The sequence below is a fragment of the Budorcas taxicolor genome, chromosome 23 (assembly GCF_023091745.1).
Source record: "Budorcas taxicolor isolate Tak-1 chromosome 23, Takin1.1, whole genome shotgun sequence".
NCBI classification, from domain to species: Eukaryota; Metazoa; Chordata; class Mammalia; order Artiodactyla; family Bovidae; genus Budorcas; species Budorcas taxicolor.
The window spans coordinates 24,193,949-24,209,753 of NC_068932.1; the positions used below are offsets into that span (position 1 = coordinate 24,193,949).

The 15,805-nt window shown below is 46.0% G+C and overlaps 1 protein-coding gene across 1 annotated transcript in view; it reads right to left on the reverse strand.

Moving 5' to 3' along the window:
- The window catches only part of COL17A1 (collagen type XVII alpha 1 chain), a 41,440-nt gene extending 30,109 nt beyond the window's left edge, over window positions 1-11,331 (reverse strand). The window contains exons 1-10 of the mRNA XM_052660953.1: window positions 11,283-11,331; window positions 9,326-9,370; window positions 8,300-8,404; window positions 6,713-6,844; window positions 5,642-5,689; window positions 4,726-4,761; window positions 3,541-3,588; window positions 2,088-2,231; window positions 698-856; window positions 55-126 (exon numbers count right to left, since the gene is read on the reverse strand). Of these exons, the coding sequence (XP_052516913.1) occupies window positions 55-126; window positions 698-856; window positions 2,088-2,231; window positions 3,541-3,588; window positions 4,726-4,761; window positions 5,642-5,689; window positions 6,713-6,844; window positions 8,300-8,404; window positions 9,326-9,370; window positions 11,283-11,331 (838 nt within the window). The remainder of the gene's footprint in view (window positions 1-54; window positions 127-697; window positions 857-2,087; window positions 2,232-3,540; window positions 3,589-4,725; window positions 4,762-5,641; window positions 5,690-6,712; window positions 6,845-8,299; window positions 8,405-9,325; window positions 9,371-11,282) is intronic.
- Between the last annotated feature and the right edge of the window lie 4,474 nt (window positions 11,332-15,805).

The following is a 15,805-nucleotide window of genomic DNA, read 5'->3' on the forward strand; positions in this document are numbered from 1 at the left end:
CATTTCCCTCACTAGGCAAGAGCAACCATTTTTTTCAAGCTGGCAAGCACTGACCTGAGGAGCTGGTGCTGATTCCGGGCTGCAGAGTTGGGGAGCAGGAGGCCATGTTATTTGGAACTCCAAAGACTACGGGAGAGGGAAGAAGGTTGGTGAGAGTACATCCGCACAGAACAGGGGCAGAGAAGCGCTGGAAGAAAGGCCAGCATTGCACTGTGTTACACTACTGTTTTTAGGAAAACCTTGGGCTCCTGCTTTGCAGCATGGAACCAATCATTAGTCCATGGTGTGCCTTGGGTCATAATAGCCAATGGGCAGTTGCAGGTTGGTGGGGCTTTGAATGGACATCGATTCCAGCCAAGCCCTTCTCATTCATGACTGCTTCAAAGAGAGGGCACTTAAAACCCAGAGAAGTTAAAGGATCTCTCAAGTTTACACAGTTAATCCTTATATTTGTTTTCATGTTCTTTCTCATCATATATAGATGTGTGTGTGTGTGTGTGTGTGTGTGTGTGTGTGTGTGTGTGTATTCCACCAGAGGAATCAGCATAGAAATTGAATTGAAGTTCCAGTGGAAAAATCTTGGGCTGCTTGGCCACAGGAAGCCCTTCTAGGAAGCCATGACGTGGGGCCGTTCAGCTCCAGGGTGAGATGTGGAGGGGTCAGGACAGGGAGGGGCTGTGAGCCGCGAGCCACATACCTGATCCTGCAGAATAGGCATTGGTGTTGAGCAGGGATGAGCTCTGGGTTGTGATGTTGTTGTGATAGGTGCCCATGGAGGACCCTGCCGGCAACGTGGAGGACCACACATGGGAGGGAAGGTTGGCATCCAGGATGGTTGTATCATAGGTGCCAGACACTGAAAACATACACACACCCCAGTGAGACAAACCCATTCTCTGTGCTGGGGAACCCAGTGGGCTTGGTTTGCCAGGACTTTCCCAGTTTTAGCCCTGAAGGTCCCTAGTCCTGGCAACTCCCTCAGTCTAAGGAAACTGCAGCAGTTGGTCATCCCACTTCTGTCTGAAATCTTGTTGCTGGTGAAAACCTGATCTCTTGAGTCAGAAATTCTTGTTGGCTCTTGATGAAATTTGAAGTAGGTAAATTTTGCTCTAGGGTTGCCCATTTCTCCTTCTAAGCCCCCCTTACCACCTCCCAGTGCACTGTCCCCACTAATGGTCTCTCTCTCTCTCTCTGTTGCTGACTCCCCTTCACAGATGCCATGGAGCTACGACTCCTTTACAGTAGAATTGCAGACAGCAGCGCAGGAAGGGAAGTCCTCAGTTCCGAGGCCACTCTGTACCAGTGGCAGCCTTCTCCTGTTGAACGCTCCTTAAACATTTCTTTGTGCCAACCAGGCCCAAGGGGCATGCTGTTACCCTGAGTGGCATTGGGCACATCTCAAATCTGAAACCAATTCTGCCTATTAATAAACTGAGTGGGAGTTAGCCACACAGGTCACAAACTACTCTGAGGTTTGGTTTTATATTGAAAAACAAAAAATTGCTATCTCAAGGGTTTTTTTTTTTTCTCCAGTAGTGAGAGGAAAGCTTCAACTCATATATAGCAGAACTGGCTTCTCTCCTCACCTCCCCCCAGGGACCTGCTGATTCATCTCTCTGCCTCCCACAGAACCCGCCTTGCACTTGGCAGGCACATGATGTATGAGTCCTGAACTACACTCAGCCTGCTTGTCTTCCCTTCAGTCTACCCTGCTCACTGCCTTTCCGCAGTGCCCAGTGCTTGGAATAGAGGCAGTACATAATAAATGTTTATCAGATGAGTGAATGAATGACAGAAAACACTACAACCTTCCCCAATATTCTTCCTTCGGGGAACCTGGCCAACACATTCCCAGGACAAGTCAAGAATTTCCTGGGAGAATCTCTAGGCTCTAGAGCCAGACGATGGCCGGCACGTGGGAAGGCTGATCAGATGGAGGTGAGAAGATGCAGTCCACATTTTCACACTGCAGGAAGAGCAGTGCTCAGGGTTTTGCGAAGTCTCCGCTGCATCCTGAAGAGCCTGCCTGGGCACACCTATCACCTTACTCCCTTCCTTCCATAGCAGCCTGGGGCTGGGGGGCTTACCTGACTGGGAGCTCGCTGTCACCACCTTGGTCTCCACAGTGCCTTTCTTGGGGATGGGGAGTGTGTTAGAGGAATTCCGGGTGGGGCTCACACTTGCTGAGCGGCTCCCCTTGAGCAAACGTTTGACGTCATCCAATTCTGTCCCTGAAAGGAATCCCCTAGTTTTTCATTCGGCTTGGGATTCCTTCCCAAGCTGCAGTGGTGAACATTCACGGCACCCTGAACACTGGGGAGGCTGAAGCCTCCACTTCACCTGCTGGGACATTTCTGGTTAGCCTTGTCATTTCTGCATTTTGTCAATTTATAGCACTGATTAACCTGGCACTTTGTAATGTTAATAGCCTCATAAATCTAGTGGCTCTACAAGGAGGTCAAAGTCCTCAGTAGATATTTCCTAATTAGACATCACAGGGAAGACTCTGTGGCTGGAAGACCCTGTCATCCTGGATCGGGGGAGCATTCACACCTGGGATAGCCAGAGAACAAGACCCCTTGAAACAAATGGTTCAGCGGTACTCTCATCCGGGCAGAGGCTGCCTCGGGTGTGGGGTCTCTGACCTTGTATGCTCTGAAGTGTCAAAAGGAATGTGTGGTCCATAACTCTTAAACATTATGCTGCTTTCCTGTGAGTTAATTTCCAGACCCTCTGGCAATGAGGATTTGCAATGAGGTGATTCAGTGGAGTAAAACATGCTGTGCCTCCCAAGGTGGCAAACAGAAGAGGAGGGTGGCATGGTGCAAGGGCAACGTGTGAGAGGAGACATTTGCTGATAACATGTGCCAGAGGTCCGCCCAGGCACCCCCACCCCTGAGAGCTCCAGACTGTGTGCTCCACAACCTCCTTCCCAAGCCTGGAAAGACTCAGGTGAGACCGTGTCAGGCCTGGTGTTGGATCCCACGGCCTAGGCCCTGAGCTCCTGGGACAAGCCCCAGTCTCTGATTCCTGAGCCACCTGAGCCAGCTCTTTCTCTTCCTGGTCTGTTCTTGGCTCCCACCCACCCACAACAGGAGTGCCACACGGTCAACAGAGACAAGGGAATCCCTGACATCTGAGATAACCAGGTTCGAACTCTCACACGTCTGCCTTCTCTGGTCTTAACCACCTCCTGGAGTCCCCTCCTGCTCCTTTTCCTTCAGGTGTACAGAAACTTCCTCCCGTGTCTCTGCCCACTCCTCTCGCTGAGACCCTCCTTCAGTCTCCCTTCCAGTGACTGACTGACCCGGGAAGACTCCTCTGGCCCCCGCTCCCTCCGTCCCGGAGCCGTCATGGCTGGGGCTTTATTGCCTGTGAACTACAGAGCAGCAGGGCCCAGGACTTGCTCAGCTCTGCTCCGCTGCATGCAGCCCTGGGTCCCCGTCACAACCTTAGACCTGTCATTTATGGCACGAGTGGCTGTGCACACGCAGCAGGGGCCCTGGGCTCTTGGGTCCCTCCCAGGACGGAGGCACTTACAGCGGGTGGACGGGGACGCGCTCTGCAGTCGGACTCGGATCTCGCTCTCTGTACAGGGGAGAGACGGAACAGCTGTGAGAGAAGAGGCTGGGCCCATAGTGCCTGACTGAGCTCTGAGCTGCAGATTTATCTTTGGGCTGCTCTGTGACCCAGGGACAGAAAACCTAGGTGTGCCCAGGATGAGTGCTGCTTAGAAAGAGGTGCCCTCTCCTTACCCCAGACCATAGCGCTGAGAGCAGAAACCCCAGGCTGAGTCTGGAGGCGCCATCACAATCAGCAATAACCAACCCCTTTCCTAGGGCCCTGGAGGAGGAAATGGCAACCCACTCCAGTATTCCTGCCTGGAGAATCCCGTGGACAGAGGAACCTGGTGGGCTGAAGTCCATGGGGTTGCAGAGAGTCAGACACGACTGAGCGACTCAGAACAGCTTCCTAGGGCCCACTCCCCTTTACCAGAACCAAGCTGCTCTCCTGTCTCTAGGGTTTCTTAGCCAATAGCAAGAGAATTCTAGTATTTCCTTAGTTAATCTTGGCCTCTTTAGGGCAGCAAGTGGGTGATTTAACATTCTAAGTTTCAGGAGGAGCATCAGCGTCAATCAACTATCAAGTTGTGTGTGGTTGGTATGCGCCTAACTTTCCAGGGCCCTGGGAGTCTTAGACTGACCCTTATGAATGCCCAGGGCCTAGGAATGCTGCCTTCAGCACAGCCCTGACACACTCCTTGCCACCCTCACCGGATAAATCAAGGGCAGCTTTCTCTAGGACCACATTCCCTCCTAGGGCCTTATCCACAAGCAGTTGTGGAGAGTGCAAAACTCTCGCAGAGAACTTCGTCCCCTGGAACAGTGAAAAAGAGGGGCTTGTGCTCATTTTTTTTTCGCTGCGTAAATGCAATTACAGCACAACTTGCTACAGTCACGCAGGAGACTGGACGTGAAATGAGATGTGATGCTAGCACCTTCACACGGTCCAGCAGAGCGAACCACTCCACACGCTTGCTAGTCTGCTGTCAAAAATCCACCCTTCCCAAAGGAGACCCTCAGGTGCTACAGGCTCCTTGAGGTCAGAAACCATGGCTTATTCATTCTTCACTCCTCACTTTTCCTGGCTCATGTCTGGATACACGTTAGATGCTCAGAAAATACTAGTTGGATGAACTGAACTGAACCCAGTGACAGAGATTACCTCGTGTTTGGCTACGTCCTCTGGTTGAAGAAGATGCTGAGAAATGAAGAAAAGTAATATTAGGCATATATAAGAGGTGGCATGCTAAATATCTGTGATATGGAGGCAGACCTATTTGGGTGGGGGAGGTTGTTTTCATAGTGCATTTATATCCAGATAGAAACCTTTATGGATGGTGGATGTTTAATAAATGATGCCCACATGGCCAAAGGGCAGCGAAAGTTATGTAAGCCCCAGTGGGTTTAGGGTGTTAAGTTAGCAAATGAATGTTAAATTGGCTCACATTTAGAATGTTAACTAAGGTAATCATGATCCGTTTGGACTGGTTGATCACATTGATTAAATATATCAAAAGACTTCCAGTCTTTCCTTCAGTTTTTTGTTAGAGACTTGGTTTTTGCACTGTAAGCAAGTAAGTAAATGAAATTATAATCACTCATATCATCAATTCTTATGCAGAGTGGGAACCCAAGACTATGGACTCAAGATTTAAGATTCCACCTCAGGTTTCATTTGGTTAAAACGTGCCCCTTTGAGGCTGCTGTGGTAGAGGGGCTGGGATGTTTGATATTTGTGCATTCTCACCCCTGTTCCCCTTTGTAGGAAGGTCTCTGTGGGTCCTGTGGAAGGGAAAACTCTATGATTGTTGCCTGGCCTTAGGGCTTATCTGCCCAAGCCTGAGCCTTGTATGAGAAGCTTGCCATTTCATGAGCAAAGACTTTTGACAGCAAACTGATGCGTCTGACCATCTGTCCCCTTAAGATGCTTCAGGAAAAGAGCCAAGAAAAAGAGGTCAGCAGAGGTCAGACTCTTCTAGCAGAACCCACTTAACTCATGATGTTAACTCATGATGTTCCCTCTCCATCCCTGCCAGGATTTACCGACCATTTCTTTAGAAAATAAGGATAGGACATACCAAATTCCTTCCGAGGATACTCAGGGGAAGAGTTGCCGCTGGAGCTCCCTGGAGAAAGGACAAACATTTAGTACAAACGGCCACTTAAACCCAAATAGCTTCTGAGAGAGTGGGTCCTTTCTGCACCTTTGCAGCCTGGGTGTTCAGCCCAGGATTTAAACACATTACGCCCAAGGGCCTTGCTTGTGGCACTTCCTCCTGGTCACTGATCTACTTCGGTGGGACGAGGTTTGAACAAAGGACAGCTGTTTCATTTCCTTTTTGTTTTCACTTCCTCAGCTCTGCCCTACGCAGTGCTGATGCCGCTGGCCCATCTCTGATCAAACGAACGTGCGGTCAGCACCAGCAGTTCTCTGACCTCGTGCGGCTTGTTCCGGAGGTGGGCCTTGTTGAATGAAGAGACCGGTGCTGGCAGAGCAGCAGGGTGCATTTGTGGTGATCCTCTCCACCTGGCCTGGATTTAGGGTTCTCCCTACCCTTGGCAGCCCTGGGTCAAAATCATTTACTGGGATGTCCAGAAGCAGGATACCCTGCTTTTCTATCACTAGTACCCATCTCATTCACTATTAGACCCATTTGCACCTGGCTTGTCTGTTTCCCACTAAAACTGTAGATTTATGTAGATCACCAGGAATTCTAGTAACCTTAGGGACCCCAGATGTCTTCCTCTCACCTCTTCCTTCTTGATTATAAGCTTTCCCCTTCTCTCTCTGACTTAAATGGCATTGCCATTGACTTCTCCTTTCTGTGATCTGGCTCTTCTTTCTCCATTTTTCCCCAAACTTTCTTTCTGCTGTGTTCTCTTCTGCTCTTGAACTCTCTTCCCTGACAAACTCCTTCAGTTTCCAACTTCTGCTAACAACCCTATATGGATAACCCCACGCTGGGTGTCTTGCCTTGACTTCTTCCCTGAGCTCAAGTCCTATGTGTCCTGTTGCCTGCGAAGTAGCCCCACCAGAAAGTCATGCCAGAAGCTCCATTTTAGGACAAAATAACTGAATTCATTCAAAGGATGAGAGAAGCTACTGAGGGGAGAGAGTAGTTCTTTCTTAAAGTCTGTGGGGCCCATACCTTCATATGTTCCATGGCGGGTGACATGAGTCTTCCTCTCGAAAGTTGAGCCTGGTGAGTTGGGCAGAGTGGAGGCAGGTGAATGGGCCCTCCTGTAACTGGAGGTGGAGGCATTGCCTCGCATGCTCCCACCTACAAGTGGGGAAATTCATAAACCCTCAGAGCACTTCACAGGGTGACATACAGTTATACTAGGTACATGCAGTCAGTCCTAATGAAGGAGGGCCCTGTGGAGGGGCCAGAGGCCTTCAGCAGAGCGTGACCAAAAGGGTGCTCAGAAATAAGGGTGGAATTACTGCTGCTGTCCTTTCCCAGAACCCTGAAAGGCAGGGAGGTCCTTTCTGTCTGTAGCCAAAGTGCATGGAAGTGGAGAAGCAGAATGTTTCCTAAGGACCTGGCCTGTAATTGTAGACCACTGCTGGGTGCACCGGAATGCAAGCCCACATGCAACTGTCTCTCCACAGGTAAGGACTTGTGCAGGTAAGGAAATCCAGTGACATACAACCCCAGACTGTGTGAGTCGGACAGCTCAGCTGTTTTGCATACCTTGGGTCTTCTCTTCAGTGTCATTCCAAGATTTAAAAATGACTCTGGACTCACAGACTTAGAGGATGAACTTCCAGTTGCAGGTTGAGGTGGGGTGGGCAGGGGGAGAGAATGGGGAATGGAAGTAAAGGATTGTTAGGGAGTTTGGGATGGGCTTCCCTTGTGGCTCAGTTGGTAAAAAGTCCGCCTGCAGTGCTGGAGACCTGAGTTCGATCCCTTGGTTGGGAAGATCCCCTGGAGAAGGGAAAGGCTACCCACTCTAGTATTCTAGCCTAGAGAATCCCATGGACTATACAGATCGCAAAGAGTTGGATGCGACTGAGCAACTTTCACTTCATTTCACTTTGGGATGGACATGTACACACTGTGGTATCTTAAATGGATAACCAATAAGATCCTACTCTATAGCACAGGGAACTCTGTTCAATGTTATCTGGCAGCCTGGGTGGGAGGGGAGTTTGGGGGAGGATGGATACATTTATATGTACATCCACCTGAAACTACCACAACATTGTTAATTGGCTATGCTCCAATATAAAGTAAAACGTTTAAAACTATAGCTTTAGAGGCAATGTCTATATATATGTATTTTCCCTGCTTTGTTTGTTGTGTTTCAGTTGAAAGTTACCAGGAAATATTATTTCTTTGGGATCTACTGGGTTTGTGTTGGATGTTTGCCCAGTGGAAACTCACACAGTCTGGGATTGTATGTCACCGGATTTCCTTAGCACAGTAACCTAATCATTAAGTTTCTTTTGTTGATTTGTTGTTGTTAATTCAAATTGTAAACCCTCAGACATGCATACCCTTTTCTAAAAGAAATGACTTACAGAGAGTAAGTAGTTCAGTGGGGAAGGAGTCAGCTCTCTAGGAAGGCTTCTTAATCACGGTACTTATATTGGGGACATAATGACAACTGATCCCATTTGAAATAGGCCTCACAGCTCTTTGGGGCATTTGCAATGGGTGACAGACAGTGGTGGTGATCCCTCTCCCTGCCCAGCTCCCCTTTCCCGACCCCTCCCACCAGCAGGCACTTACTTGAGTTTATGTAGCCGCTGCTGCCATGCGTCAGGCTCTGTTTCTCCAGCCGGCTCCCTCCACCCAGAGACCCTGTTTTAGCATAGCCATTGCTGGTCCCCCCTTCTGCAGAAATGAGGAGCAGGTGACAATTTACAAGTGGACTCAGCAGCCCCTCTCACGCACCTTCCCTGGCCTCACCCACGACCCTCTTGGTTTGGGGCCCCTTTCCCAGCGGCACCACACGGATCTTATTTTGTTTGTTTTTGATACAAATGTCAAGAGCAAATATTCTACTGAATTTAAAAAGAAAGTTCCCAGGGTGGTTGCTGATTAGGGTAATTTAAGTATTAGAAGAGTCAGCAAGTGATGAAAACTCCTTGAGGCCAGGGCCCGGGTTGGACTTTTATGAATGCCTGGCCAGTGCCCTGGACCTGGCAGCCACTGGAAGTGTCAGAGGGCTGAGTGACAGCTCTATGAGGATGGTGTTTGGCCTGGCAGCCCATCATGCTCCAACCTATGTGTGGATGCGGGGGCTTCCCACCCCTTCCTGGACCAGGATTCCCAGGAGGTGCAGGGCTAGCTCGGGGGCTTGGATTTCCATTATAGAATCCACTAACCCCAGCGACCTCCTGAGAGAAGAGCAGATTCAAACAGAAGCCTGACTATGGTTCCCTCCTCCTAACCCAGGCCCAGGCTGGAGAAGATTTCTGATATTTTAGTGTCCAATCAAATCTAGAGAGACAGAAACCAGATTTGTGTATTTTAGGGGCCAGGGAGAGGGGAGAGCAGATGGAAATGTTCTAAAATTAGATTGTTGCAAAGGGGCCACATGACTCTATGGATGCGCTAATGACCATTGAATTACACACTTCAAACTGGTGGAGTCTGTGGGATATAAGTTAAAGTCAACACAGCTGTTAAAAAAAAGATTTCCGATATTCTGGATTTGCTGGACTGACGCGTGAGAGCCCATGAAAAAGGTTACACGTGGAGCCCTTCACATGAGCCTTAGTGAGAAGCAAGTTCTCAGAATAAGTCACTTACTTGGTGGTAAGGATGTAAGTCTTGTAGTTACTGTTTCTGTGATGACTAGAAAAAGACAAAGAAAAGAGGAGATCTTACATAACGCACTGCAATTCCTCCACTTTGGCAAGGCCTCACATCTTTCATAAGCTCAGCACATTAAATTAGGTTCAAGGTAGATTTTTATACACTTGTGCTTTAAGGGATTTGATCTGACCTTCTGTAAAAGCAAATAGGTGCAATAACAATGGGACTTAATGTACCTAGAAAATAGGTTTATATTTCTTTGGGACCAAAAGTAGTTAGTTACCCACTGATTTGAAAAATGAGTTACCATGCATTAATGTCTCTCATCTAACAATTAGATCTAGCCCAGGCCTGGATTCACCTTTGAAGGAAGATCAGAACCTCAAGCCACTTTTCTCTGCACTGTCCCTTTTGAACAGTTACCCAGTCCAGCTGAGGCCAGGACATCTTCCTGGCTGATTCCACTGTGATGTGGATAATGACCCTGAACTTCTTTGTGAATCTGGGGGTATCTCAAGGACGCATAATTCATTCTAAAATTTTCAGGGCCATGCCTGAGTGTGAGGAGATGTACGAAGGAAGGGGGTTGATAAGTCACATTTGGTGCTTGGTGAAATCATGGGCAGGTGAATATTCAAGACAGACTTGAGAATCAGTCCCTTTGCCTCCTGAAATGGAGAAGGTGCCAAGTGGTGGTGAGGCTATGGAGGTCATCAATGTTTTTTGTGTTTTTTAAAAACACCAGTTAGAATAAAGAACTCTTGCCTTCCTGAATCACTCTCTCCTCTACAGCGGCATGGGGGGTGGGTAGATTCTGAAACCATAACTGGGCCAATTTTGTGCTCTGACTGTGACCATCATCAACCACTGCCTCCCCCTGCATTGGACATCAAGGTGCCCCTATTTAGCTGAGCCCCTGTCTTCTGAAATCACACTTCTCACGCATACATGTGTGCACAGGCCAGAGTATATGCATGTATGTGGTATGCATGCAGGTGTGGCTCATGAAAATAGAAAAGGATGAAGAGGATGGTGGGGCGCCGCTTTGTGTGCTGGCAACTGCTTCTTCCCACACGGCTATTACTGCTCCCACTCGTCACCCTTTCTTCACTCTGCGTGTTCCTATTAGTTTGGTTGTCTTAGCAGCAACGCGGGGTTATTAAAGGAGCAGAAGCAGCATCACATGCATAAAAGGAAACGGTTGTAGAGACAAAAATGGCAGCTTGATTTGAATAATAGTCCTTGAGCTTTCACTAAACCTCTTGTTGTGTGGACTTTTGGGATTCTATGACACATAAAAATAAATTATTTCTGAAGAGTTCCAAGTCTGTGGACGCAGAGATTTTTTTTTTTTTATTGGAGATATATGAAAGTCACAGGATAGATGAAAGAGTTAGAGCTGCTAAGGGGACAGTTTAAATGTCTCTGAATTTATCATTTGGGCAGTTTCACAAAAGAAATGTGCCTGTTTTCAGTTTTCAGTGTAGATTGCAACTATGACACCAGTGTGACTCCAACTTTGTCCCTGCAGTAATGGGGATATTATTCTTTTGGATTTCCATCACGCTGTATCCCTAAATAAGAACACGATTGAATAAACTCTAGTAAATTCATTCAACAGGATATTATGAAATCATTAAAAGTGCTGGTTATAACAACTGTAACATTGAAATGGCAATTCTGGTCTTTGAAGAAAAAACGGAACATATTTCGATTACAAGCATATTTAAAAAATCAACAAAAGCCTTCTTAAAGGAAAAAATAAAGCCTATTTAGAAATACATTTAAAATTGTACAGTGAAAAAAAGAGCAAAAAACTAAGAAAAAACTAAAAACAAAAAACATAAGAAATAGAAAAAAAGATACAGTAGTTGTGGTAGAATTAGGGACGAATCATTTACTTTTTCCAAATTTTTTATCACTTTTATAATGACATTTATCACGCTCTTACTTCTTTCAGTGACTTCAGTGCCATCTCGTTTGTTCTTGGTTACATCCATATCATCGCCACCTACAGAAAAAGCCAAAACCAGGAATAGCCATGTCCATTACCACCCCTTTTCATAAGTGTAGGTCCCTACTATTCAAGCTGAGAACTAAAACTGGGTTCCCAGGATTCAAAGCATAATTCTTTCGTGTGCATATATTTTAAGAAGAGCCATTCCCATTTCTTGTATTAGTTAGGGAGTAATTTAATAGTTCCAGCTTGGATCCTATTCTTTAGTACTGAGATCTTTTTTTTTTTTTTTCAGGGTCCAGTTGACCAGGTTGCACCCTGCTGAGCATTAAAGGTCTTACATAGATCTGGCACCCTGACATTTGACTATAAAACTTCCACTTTTTGCCAAGTAGTACAATATCTCTCAAAGCATGTGGTGCTTTCAGCTAATTCATTTTGATGTATCCCACAATGTTCAGTGTTCTATACAATGCTCTGTGAATAGAAGACATTCATGCTTCATTATTTAGAGTTCAGATGTGAGAATGATGTTTGATGGGTTGAAATCAGGATAAAAACCATTATGATGGTCGTACTTGTGTGGAACTTTATACTTCACAACATGAAATTTTCTCTTTAACAACAACCCTACTATGCTTCTTTACAGACTTATGTAGAAAAAAAAAAACAACAACAAGAAAGTCAATGTAAAATCTATTGAAATATGTAGGAAAAGATTTGTACAAGTCATCTATGTTCTCCCTTCACTCTTACTCTGGGCAGAAAAATCACTGAGATCTTGTCCACTGTGTCCTGAAGCGTGGATGGGATGAGGCAAGGCTGACTTCAGGGGTGGGGCTGGGCCAGGCTGGGGAGGAGCATGGTTCAGGAGACCAAGGCAAGGATCCCTGTTCCAACTGGGTGCTTTTTGGCTGTAGTTACCAGTTTCAGGCTCTGCAAGGACTTGAAACCTGGCTCTCCCTGGGGTTCTCTCTGCCCAACCTTCCTTTCCTCCTACTTGATCTTTTGGGTGCAGTTCAAATCGGGATTTTAGAATTCTGGAGCAAGCTACTCCCACCCAGGACACCCCTTTCTTGAAGATCTCTCCTTTCAGTCTTTTTCTCCTGCCTGGTGACTTTATGGTCTACTTATCCACTAGGTGCAATGGGCCCAGGGCCTAGTCCCATCATACTTTCAGGGGCCCGCAAAAATTGTTTAACTTCTTTTTAAAATCAAACAGAAAAATGAACACACTCTAACTTGGATTATATTCTTTCATGCAGTTTTTTGTCTCTCTCTCTTTTTTTTTTTAATAGAGGAAGGACATCCACAAAGGCAAAATTATCTAGGCCGACAAAAGTCCTAATGCAGCCCGGGGTGAGTTCCCCACTGAAAATCAAGACCACGCAAGACCAACTGGTCAACTACTTGGTGGAATCCACCAAGATCCGCACAGTTAGCGTCAGAGCCTGATCAAATGTGCCAACTCTTTGCTCACTGGGGTTTTTTAAATGCAGCTCTAGGCAAGGAATGAGGGATCATGGAAAAATTCCTGGCTGCATCTAAGAAGACACAGAAGTTCTTTGCAGGTATGTTTCCAAGAGCTGAAGAGCAGAGGCTCCATGAACAATTTAACAGTGGAGTCCAGTTTTATCAGAGGGCCAAACCTAACTTGTGACTCTGTCTGTACTCCTGTAGGACTATGTCCCACCAGTCTACATACAGCCTGACACCCTCTTTGAAATCCACCGTTAAAGCATTAATTGCCTTTGGCATCTCTGAAGCTCCCCCACCCTCTTTTTTTTTTTTTTTAAATTCATCATCAGCTCTGAACCAGGAGGCATTTTGGAGATTAAATGTTCACATGCCCCTGGATGCCAGTGGGGAGCCACCTAGTATGGCAGCACCTGAATTGTTATAAACAGTTCCTTTCAGGATAATATTTTATAACAACTTATGGAAACTGTAACTTTCCACAAGTTATCACTTATTACCATCCTTAAATGAAAGTTGCTGCTGGCAGCTATAAATTTGGATTGGCTGGGTCGTTTCCACTTATAGCCATCAAGGCAGACTGATGATAGCTCCAGTCCATTTGGTAAGAGTCTCAGCATCTAGGCAGCCAACCTGGCAAGTGTTTTCTTGTTCTTTCTGTACCTAAAAATATAACAAACATTTCTAGGTAGCCCCTATTTTTTTCTTAGGTCCCAATGATGAAGCCTGAAGATCTGCAACAAAAAAGCCAAGAGTTCCCTAACTTCCAGAGGGCACAAGGAGATAGCCTGCTAAGAAATCAGATGCCCCCCTCCAGAATGGGAGGGAGGGGAGCCCTCACTGGCCAGTGCTCTAGAGATAGAAGGGCCCCTGGGTGGGTGAAGGTAGATGCAAGCTCTGTCTCAGCCTGGAGTTCCTACATGGCTGCATCCCATGGCCTTACACAATGATTTCTTGGGCCTGAAATAAGGAAGGAGCTCTGCTGGCTTTACCCAGACTGATAGTCAGAAATGGCAGGGATGTACCAGGAGACAAATGCCTTTCAACCAGAGCTGAGAGGAAATTTCCTGTGAGTTATCAAAGTGAAAATGATGGATTGAGGCACAAACCTGGATGGGGATCATCCCATGGGGCTACAGTTTTCCCACAGGATTTCCTTCTTAAATATTTTAAGTGCCGAGAGTTTTTAAAAAGTGTAACATAAGGGAAAGGAAAGTACATGCCCAGACTCGTGGCTGAGCCTGCCTCTCCCAGCAGTGCTTATCTGAACGCCTTGCCCCAAAAGTAATATTTAACGAAAGCACAGTCAAGTAGCATAATTTTAAACTTCTGGGATGTTTGGGCCACTTTACTAGAACTGAGGATAAGCAGGTCATTCAAGTCCTCAGTTCCAAAATTATGTTAATTTCCATTCATAGTTCTAAGGGGCTGCTTCGTGGTTATTTCATACTGTTCTTTAGAAGACATAAAAGTGATCCTGTGCCATTTTCTTATGTAAGAAAACACAATTCAGAATCATTTTTCTACTTTTATGAGTTTTTTCCCTTTCCGCTTCATTTAAATGATGTCACATCCACCTAAAACTATTCCTATTGATGATGGGGTGTAACCCAGGCACAAACAGGGCCAAATTGCTGATACCAAGAGAAAACCATCTCAACTGACCTTCTTATAACAATTCATGAAACGCTTTGTCTTTAGCACAAAGAAGGGAATAGAGAAGAAAATGTTTTTCTATTTTAGGAATAAATGTCCCTATACTCTGCTAAGGAATCATAGGTATCCTTACAGCTCTTGTTACTCCAATCTCTGTACACTTTACATTTTAAAACAACAACAAAATAACCAAAGTGTGGGGAAACCACCCACTAGCTATTGCTCTGTTAACACAGAAGGGCCAAGCAGTTTGCAGGGGCTATGAATACCCATGCCCTAGGGTTGATAGTCTCAGAGGCTTCTGTCTCTACACCCCTCTGGCAAGCAATGGGTGCCCTCACCTCTGCATTTAGCATCCTCCATTTTCATAACCAGGGCTGGGGGAGCTTGGGCCCTAGCTTGGTGATTAAGCTGCTTGTTTATAGCCATGTTTGGTTAAATCCTGCTACCACTAACAATGGCAAATGAGCCAAACCAGGCAGATACAAACTTCTTTTGGTTAGGCATAATTTAAAAATGTGGTTAGTTCTTAGGTCAGAGCGGTTTCAGCAATCTGGGTTTCTATCCAAGCTTGAAGCAAGACTCCTTGCTTTAAGTGCCCTCCTGTTAACTCTGATCAGATTTGTGGGAGGGTTTTGAAGGGGCTGAGAGTAAAGCAAGCTTTCTCTGATTTTCAAAAGGGTTCCACTGGGGGCTGTACTTTTGCTTTAGTTTAGTTTCGACTTAGATTTGTGCCTTAGCTGTAAGAGAAAGCACATGGGGGTAAGAGGAATGATTCCGCTTTTCAAACAGATTTCTTTAAAAAATCTCCCTACATTTTATGGAAAGAACAAATCCAACCATTAAGCTACTGATTAGCTGCTTCTCAAAAAAATGAGGTGCTAGAGGATTTGCCAACACTTCAAAAAAGTAAAGTGGTAAATTGTCAGTTAGTAGTTAATGTGGTCTGTGAGATACCTAAACTGGTAGTTCTCATCCCAAAATGAATTTCTTTTGGTCTACATTGGCCTGTAAAATGTGACAGACTTTTTTTTTTTTTCCTTGTTCCAAGTTTGACTCCAGGAAGTTCCTGGATTAACTATATCATTTCAGATATTTCAGTTTACTTTAGATTAGGGGTAATAAGTGTAGAGTGTGATATACAGCCAGCCCCTTGAGCTTAGTCAGAACCTGCCAGCACAGACGCTGGGGGAGCACACTGGTGCTCAGGGGTTACTTCTAGAAACCCCCACTCAGCTACACTTTGATTTCGGAGCTGTTCTCTGCTATCAAGGGGAGAGAGGGGAAGTAAAGAAGGGTAGGGAGAGAGAAGGAGAGAGAAACCGAGATTGAGAGAGAAGGAATTTTAAACTCTTTATATTCTATAAAACAGTTTAACACAAGTC